Source organism: Hibiscus syriacus, unplaced genomic scaffold, assembly GCF_006381635.1.
Source record: "Hibiscus syriacus cultivar Baekdansim isolate YM2019G1 unplaced genomic scaffold, ASM638163v2 tig00110063_pilon, whole genome shotgun sequence".
Taxonomy (NCBI): Eukaryota; Viridiplantae; Streptophyta; class Magnoliopsida; order Malvales; family Malvaceae; genus Hibiscus; species Hibiscus syriacus.
Genome location: NW_024062583.1, coordinates 333,813 through 343,428, shown reverse-complemented (window position 1 = coordinate 343,428; position 9,616 = coordinate 333,813). Strand labels below are relative to the sequence as shown.

General features: G+C 32.6%; 1 protein-coding gene across 1 annotated transcript; it reads right to left on the bottom strand.

The window, feature by feature from the left end:
* Positions 1-3,744: 3,744 nt before the first annotated feature.
* Positions 3,745-5,583, bottom strand: LOC120214425. The gene is made up of 4 exons (XM_039212323.1): positions 5,398-5,583; positions 4,759-4,948; positions 4,182-4,358; positions 3,745-3,890 (listed from the first exon to the last, which is right to left on the bottom strand). Exons 1-4 carry the CDS (start codon positions 5,581-5,583, stop codon positions 3,745-3,747), a joined length of 699 nt encoding a protein of 232 aa, XP_039068254.1.
* Between the last annotated feature and the right edge of the window lie 4,033 nt (positions 5,584-9,616).

Here is a 9,616-nt window from a genome sequence, read left to right as displayed (position 1 = left end):
AATTCCAAGAATCCAAAAATATACTCAACATTTAAACATTACTCTTCATCTTCTAATCCATTTCAACTTAAATTTTAAAATTTTCATATTCAAACAACTTGCACTACCTTTAAAGAATCAATATTCTGTATTGATATACACACTAGAATTTAATTTTGTTTCTTTCATTAAAAACTAAACTCGAATATGAATCTATCCATATAAAGAACTCATTCTAATTCATTCTGTACAATTTATGGTAAATTTTCAAAGTTGACCAACAGAATCTATTTTGTGCAGAATCTGCTGCCCTTTTTCTGACCTTTCCTCGATTAAAAATTCATATCTTTTTGTATACACCTTGAAAGTGATCCCCATTTTTAAAACAAAAAACTAGATTGATATAAGAACACAAATATATAAAAATAAACTCCAGATAATTTTTATATAATTTATGGTGAATTTTCAAACTCACTGCCAGATTCAAAATCTAAACTGTTTTCATTAACTTCATCCTTAGGTTCTTCATCAATTCTTACAACCAATTCTTTAAAATCACTTACCTCTTCATAACCCCTAAAACACAAGAAATCAACATCCCCTTCATCAACTCAAGATGAACTTGAACATAGACCCTCGTGATATTCATGTCAAAACGTAGCAAATTGAACGTAGAACATTTTTCCTAATTACACCGAAGTCTAATTCTCAAGAAAATAGCTCGAAAAATAAAACCTAAACTTTTTCCTCTTACCTAATGAAGTTCACGGTCATGGAGAAAGATGAGAGCTTTTCACGTTTTTCTACAGAAAAATTAAAACACTTTACACTCTTACTTAAAAGGTTAAAAATGAATAAAATATTCATTTTGCAAAAATGATGATTTTACCCTTAATAAATATTCACAACTACCACTTTGCCATTGCATGGCACCATCCATGACATCACCTTATCCATAAAAAAGTCCAAATCTTGCCTTTCCAAGTTTACCCTTCCAATTTTCAAAATTTTAATTTAGTCCCTAAATTCCAATGTTCGGAAAAATCTAAAAAATTGCACTATTCTAAGCCAAATTTCTCTGATATAAAATATGAAAATAATATTTCCAACCATTTTGTAATATCTTTCAAATTTTCGTAAAATTTCGACTTGATTCGATTATCTGATTTCAATACCGAATTTTACTGCTTTCTAGCTTTTAACACAAATCCCGTATAAAAAATTTGATTCTCACTAAAATCTTTGTTTTAATCCAAACTGTTCATTTACAAGCTAAACTATATAACTTTTAAAAATTATAATTTTGGTCCTTAAACTTTTCAAGTTTATACTTTAGCCACTAAACTTTCAAAACTTATATTTTAGTCATTAGACAAAATTTGGGGTATTACATCCTCCCCTTAAAGAAAATTTATCCTCGAATTTTCTACACGTATCTATATACCTGCATTAAATAGATGAGGAAACTTTTCCTTCATATATTCTTCTCGCTCCCAAGTTGCTTCCTCAACTTCATGGTTTCGCCATAGAACTTTTACTAGTGGAATCATCTTATTTCTCAGTTCTTTGACTCCATGTGCTAGAATATTTACTGGCTCCTCTTCGTATGACAAGTCAGGTTGAATCTCAATTTGCTCTGGTGTAATCACATGTGAAGGATCTGATCGATATCTTCAAAGCATCGATACATGAAATACATTATGAATCTTGTCCATCTCTAGAGGTAAAGCCAACTGATAAACTACCGGTCCAACTCTCTTTACAACCTCGTATGGCCCGATGAATCTTGGACTCAATTTCCCTTTCCGTCCAAATCTCAGAATCTTTTTCCAATGTGACACTTTAAGAAATATTTTATCACCTTCTTGATATTCAATCTCTTTTCTCTTTAAATCAACATAAGATTTATGTCTATCTGCAGCTATCTTGAGAATATCTTGGATGATCTTCACTTTGTCTTCCACCTCCTTAATCAGATCTGGACCAATTACATCTCGATCTTTTAGTTCATACTAATTCAGTGGCGTTCGACATTTTCTTCCAAACAATGCTTCAAAAGGAGCCATTTTGATACTCGATTGATAACTGTTGTTATATGCAAACTCTACTAAAAGCAAATACTTTTCCCATGATCCTTTGAAATCAATAACGCACGCCCTTAGCATGTCTTCAAGTATCTGAATAGTTTTCTCAGATTGACCATCTGTTTGAGGATGATAAGATGTGCTGAAATTTAGTCTGGTTCCCAATGCCTCATTCAAAGACTTCCAAAATATCGAAGTTAATCTCGAATCTCTATCGAAAACTATCAAAATGGGTACTCCATGAAGTTGTACTATTTCTCTTACATATAATTCAACATATTTGTTCATAGAATAATCTTCTCGAACTGGAATAAAGTGTTTTATCTTCGTCAATCTATCCACAATCGCCCAGATTGAATCTTTCTTACTAGGTGTCAAACGTAAACCTGTCACAAAATCCATGGTAACTCGTTCTCATTTCCATCGAGTAATGGAGATAGGTTGCAACAATCCTGAAGGTACATGGTGTTCTACTTTTTCCTACTGACAAGTTAGACATTTAGAAACAAACTCAGTGATAGCTCTTTTCATACCTGCCCACCAATACCGACTCTTTAAATCTTGATACATTTTATTTTCTCCTGGATGCATAGTCAAAGGACTATAATGAGCTTCGATAAGAAGTTATTTTTTCAGATCTTCGTCATCTGGTACACAAATCTGATTCTTATAATATAAACATCTATCGGACTTAATTTCAAAGTCTTTCATTTCTCCTTTCTTCACTTGTTACATTCTATCCAAACACTTTTTATCTTTATTCTATAGATCTTTGATGCAATCCAATAAGGCAGGTCTCAATCGTAATTCTACAATTAATACACCATCTTCTTCCATTGATAATTGTGCATCTAACGATCTAATAGCAGCAAAGGTTTTTCGGCTAAGTGCGTCAGCTACCACATTAGCCTTTCCAGGATGGAAATCAATAATCACATCATTGTATTTGAGAAGCTCAATCCATCTCATTTGCCTTAGATTTAATTCTTTCTGAGTGAGTAAATATTTTAAACTCTTATGATCGGTATAAATGTAGCATCGTTCACTATACAAGTAAGGACGCCATATCTTCAAAGCAAACACCACAGTTGCTAAATTCAAATCATGGGTCGGATAATTCTGTTCGTGTGCCTTTCCTTGCCTTGAAGCATAGGCTACCACTTTACCTTCTTGCATTAGAACACATCCCAAACCATTATGGGACGCATCACTGTAGATTATATAATCCTTTCCTGACTATGGTTGTACTAACACCAGAGCCTCTGTCAGAATCTTTTTAAGCATATCAAAAGTTTCTTGACACTTTTTAGTCCAGACAAATAGTACATCCTTTCGAAGTAGTTTAGTAAGTGGAGATACAATTATTGAAAAATTCTTCACAAATCTTCGATAATATCCGGCTAAACCCAAGAAACTTCGGACTTCATAAACATTTTTCAGAGGTTTCCACTCCACTACCTCTTGCACTTTCTTGGGATCTACTCTAATTCCTTCTGCTGAAATCACGTGGCCCAGAAAGGTGACCTATAACAGCCAAAATTCACATTTTGAAAATTTAGCATATAATTTTTTATCTCGTAATGTCTGAAGTACGATACGGAGATATGTGTCGTGCTCTTCCCTAGTCTTAGAATACACCAAAGTTATCAATGAACATGACCATAAATTGATCCAAATACAGCTAAAACACTCGATTCATTAAATCCATAAATGTTGTTGGAGCATTGGTCAGCCCAAACGGCATCACAACAAACTCATAAATATCGTATCGAGTTCTGAAAGTCATCTTTGGAGTATCTTCCTGTTTTATCTTTAGCTGATGATACCCTGATCGAAGATCAATTTTTAAAAATACTGAAGCACCTTTGATCTGATCAAACAGATCATCGATCCTCGGAAGAGGGTATTTATTCTTCACCGTCACCTTATTCAGTTTACGATAATCTATACACAATCGCATCGAGTCATCTTTCTTTTTAACAAAAAGTACTAGTGCACCCCACGGAGATACACTCGGTCTAATAAAACCTCAATCTAGTAGCTCTTGTAATTGCGCCTTTAGTTCTTTTAGTTACGTTGGAACTATCCTATACGAAGCCATTGAAATAAGAGATGTACCTGGAAAAATTTCAATTTTAAACTCCACTTCTTGATCAGGAGGTAATCCGGGTAAATTATTAGGAAATACATCTGGAAATTCTTGAACTGTCGGAATATCCTCCAAACGAATTTCAGATGTTTGAGTGTCAATTACATTTTCTAAGAAAGTCGTACAACTTTTTTCCATCATTTTCGCTGATGTCATTGTGGATATCACATTGGGCAAAAATTTCGCTTTTTCTCCAATTACTATTATCTGGGTACCCTCTACATCCTTTATAAATAATCACTTCATGCGACAATCTACCCAACCATAATATCGAGATAACCAATCCATGCCCAATATAATTTTAAATTCGTCAAATGGTAACTCCAAAAGATTAGCCGGAATACGACCCCTTGAATCTTTATCGGATAATTTCTACCAATCCGTGTAACTCTAGCACTTTGACCCAGTGGATTTATAGCTATCATATCACTATTGATGGTTTCTAACGAAATATTCTTATTTTTAACTAATTCCGAATTAGTATAGGAATGCGTAGAACTCGGGTCAATCAAAAAAATACATGCTCATTGTAAAGATTGAAAGTACCTGCTATGATCTCTGGGTCATCACGATCATCATTAGTCTTGACGTTATAAATTCTCGTTGAAGCACGAACATCATACTGAGAGGCTATCTCTGAATATCCCCTCCCTCTACCTCTGCCTCTACTATCTCTATGATGCACCGCAACAAACCTCTCAGTTTGTATGATCTCTCCCTTGCTAATAGACAGACTCTGACAAAATGATCAGTATATCTGCAATGAAAACATGCTCTGGTCTTCATTCTACAAACTCCAGGGTGATTTTTTCCATAATGTTGACATGGCAACATCTGATCTTTTGGTTGAGTTGATCTATTGGCTCCTGAAGCTGTCATCTGAGTCTGTCGGCCTTTTTCTTTTGCTTCAGATCTTTTACGACCAGAAGCACCACTTTCATATTTATTTTGATATCGATAATCAAAACCTCAACCTTTTTTAGATTAAAAAGAGGATAATGCTCCTGATCTTTTAGACTGTCATTTATGCTCTATCAGATAATTCTCATTTTGCGCCATTTCCAAGTCTTTTGCTTTGTCCACCACTTCCTAAAAAGTGGTCAAGTTCACAGCCAACAAAAGTTCTCTGAGTTTGGGACGGAGACCTCGAATAAATTTCTAACATATGTCTCTTTCAGTGGGAACCATATCTGAGGCATATTGAGCAAGTTTACTAAACTCACATTCATACTCATACACAGATTTACCACTCTGGATCATATTAAAGAAGTCATGTTTCATCTGAGTAATAAACTGCTCTCCAATATATTTCTTCTGAAATGCTTCTAAGAAAAACTGCCATGTGATCTGATCTAGAGGAACACGTGTCATCACGTTCATCCACCATATATGAGCATGGCCTCGTAATAGTGAAACTAATCCCTCCAATCTTCAACCTCCGAACAGTGAAGATTGTCCAACATTATTTTTACATCATTCAGCCACATATCTGTCACTACTGGGCCTTCGTTTGCTTCACCTTTAAATTTTGTTGCTCCTAAACTTTTTAATTCTTTCAGAACCGATAATTTCAAAACTGGAGGAGGAGGTGTAGGCGAAGGAAGGGGAGGTGATGTTGTCGGCTGATATCGAGCTAAGATAGCCTCTAGAGCTTGTAAGAACATTCCTTGATCTAGAGCGGGTACTCCCTGATGCACCTACTCTCCTTGATATTGGGGTACGTACTCTACCTCGTTACTACTCCCACTACCGGTTACTTCAGGAACCTCTTGTTCGGTGGCCCGTATTATACCTTCCGAACCCGACATCTAAACAAAAGCACAAAATTACGTTAGTAAAGAGCAATATCATAAATAAAATCATCAATCCATACATATTAGTAATTTCGACGTCCTAGTGACATGTACATATTTATGATATAACATAGGCTTGGTTTAGGCCGAGAATCGACTAAACCTACAGCTCTGATACCAATAAATGTAACACCCATAACCTATAAACCTCTAAGAATACAAACCATAGATGTGACATCAAACTCATTAACAATCACTCTTCACAGTTATTTAAAATTTTATTTCTTTTAAAACATTTCTAATTTCAACTTTTAAAATTTTTTATGAACCATTTAAAAACACAATATTTTAACTACTATATATATATACAAATCAAAATACTGATAAACTAAACCAGTCAAACTAAATAGTCCTAATTTACTAATACATAACATATAGTCATAATTGATAAACCATGTTAATAACATAAATATACATGCCACTACTAGTCAAAAGAAACATCGGTGATGTCTTACTGATACTGATATTTAGATGATATGCACAAGATGCTTGAGAGGCTCCTCACAAAATGTTCACGTCTCAATCAGAACCTATGCATGAAAATCATTACGCGCTAAGTATAACTTAGTGAGACATTAATACTAAAGGTGAGAACAATTTAATAAAAGATTGTAATATTTATAAAATCATTAAAATAAAGAAGAAAGAATTTTCAGAACGTTCAAACCAGATATCTCATGCTGAACTTTATCATAAACCTGAAAAGAATCATTGATAATTTTAACAATATCATAATAAATCATATCAGACAGAATAATCAGTCCATATTCCTTTGTAGTCAGACTCTTTTCATAACTTTCTTATCTCATTTTTATAGCCCTAAGTATATTTTATGAGAATATAATGTACGTGAGTCAGACGAGTGTGCGCAATACAGATCTCAGATTATCAGAGTCGAAACAGATAAGCACACACAGTGCTATCACAACGGAAATAACAATACACACACCAAGTGCATTTAGATCAGAATATATATACTAGTGTACATCCGGTACATCACAGTATATCAGAATCAGAACAGATAATCACTCCACCTCATGGCATATCAATTGTACCTATGACTTAGTTCATTTTGTAATCATTTGATAAAAATCATATCAAAATTAGAAATATATTTAATTTACATTCGTAAAATGTGACATAGGCAGTTCATACCCAAAATCATTCATAAAACTTATTAAAAATATTTTGGATATAATTCCATAATCAAAACATAATTCATATCTTTGAAATTAACAAGGTGAGGTTGACTTATCGCAAGTCATCCTCGATCAAAATAATAAAATAATAAATTGCACTCACATTTGCCTCACTACATAACTTGTATACGATGATACTAGTCACAAGCTTTTTCCTATCCTTTCAGATCGTTCGGATTTCTAGTTTTATTGTAATCTGACAATACCAAATTATAACACAAAATGTTTAAACTACATATTAGTATCGTTCCAACATAAGCTCATTTTGACATTTGAAAATCTATAAAATAAAATCAATAACTAAATCGATATCAACCTAACTCGTAATTCCATTATAACTTCAAACTTCTCGAGAACCTTATTCAATTCCACAAATAATTATTCCCAACATGATCTTCAACTTTTACCAATTATAAAATCAAACCACATATTTTAAATTCTTTCTAGAATTCAACTCAACTTTTCCTATTTATTCTAAATGGTCTCTTGACATTTAACTTCAATTCCAAGCATACAAAAATATACTCAACATTTAAACATTACTCTTCATCTTCTAATCCATTTCAACATAAATTCTAAAATTTCCATATTCAGACAACTTGCACTACCTTTAAAGAATCATTATTCTGTATTGATATACACACTGGAATTTAATTACGTTTCTTCCGTTGAAAACTAGGCTCAAATATGAATCTATCCATATAAAGAATTCCTTCTAATTCATTATGTACAATTTATGGATAATTTTCAAAGTTGACAGACAGAATCTGTTTTGTACAGAATCTGTTGCCTATTTTTCTAACCTTTCCTCGATTAAAAATTCATATATTTTTGTATACACATTAAAATTGATCCCCATTTGTTTTAAAAAAATAGATTGATATACGAACATAAATATATAAAAATAAACCCTAAATCATTTTTATAAAATTTCTGGTAAATTTTCAAACTCACTGCCATATTCAAAATCTAAAATGTTTTCATTAACTTCATCCTTAGGTTCTTCATCAATTCTTACAACCAATTCTTTAAAATCGCTTACCTCTTTATAACTCCTAAAACACAAGAAATAAACATCTCCTTCATCAACTCAAGATGAACTTGAACATAAACCCTAGTGATATTCATGTCAAAACATAGCGAAATGAACGTAGAATATTTTTTCTAATTACACGAAGTCTAATTCTCAAGAAAATAGCTCGAAAAATAAAAACTAAAATTTTTCCTCTTACCTAATGAAGTTCACGGTCATGGGGAGGAAGATGAGAGTTTTTCACTTTTCTCCAGAAAGATTAAAACACTTTACACTTGTACTTAAAAGGTTAAAAATGAATAAAATATTCATTTTGCAAAAATTATGATTTTACCCTTAATAAATACTCACAACTACCACTTTGTCATTACATGATACCATCCATGACATCATCTTATCCATAAAAATCCAAATCTCGCATTTCCAAGTTTGCCCTTCCAATTTTCAAAATTTCAATTTAGTCTCTAAATTCCACTATTTGGACAAATCTAAAAAATTGCACTGTTCTGAGTCAAATTTCTCTGATAAAAAATATAAAAATAATATTTCCAACCATTTCAATATCCTTCAATTTTTTGTAAAATTTCGGCTCGATCCGATTATCCGATTTCAATACCGAACTTTACTGCTTTATAGCTTTTAACACAATTCCCGTATAAAAAAATCTGATTCTCACTAAAATCTCTGTTTTAATCCAAACTGTTCATTTATAGGCTAAAAGATATAACTTTTAAAAATTACAATTTTGATCCTTAAACTTTTCAAGTTTATACTTTAGTCACTAAACTTTCAAAACATATATTTTAGTCACTAGACAAAATTTGGGGTATTACAGATCGAGTCAACTCATCTGATTCAACTCGTCTGAGTCAACTCGTCTGAGACAACCCATTGACTTTGACTGTTGACTTTGACCAAAAATTTCAATTTTTTGAAAAGTCGTATTTTATGTTTTTCACGTCCTGAGTCCTAAACCGATGTCCGTTTTGCCAAATTCACACTCGGTATACTATTTTTTCAGTGTTTTATATTCATATTCAATTTGGTTTTTCCATTAAGTTCAGTTTCTCATGTAAATTCGTTTGTTATGTATCCAAGAAATTATTGGACGTTGGATTAAAGTTTGAGGACGATGAAATGGAGTTTAAATGGTCGATCGATATGGCTTATAAATCGAGGTAATACATTACTACCTTATGCATGTTGTGTGGAACATGTTGGTAATGGTAAATGCATGATTGAATATGGTTACATGTGTGTAGTTAAAAATTCTAACTTGGTCTGATAGCGAAATAAAATAAAATTTAACTGAATAAGGC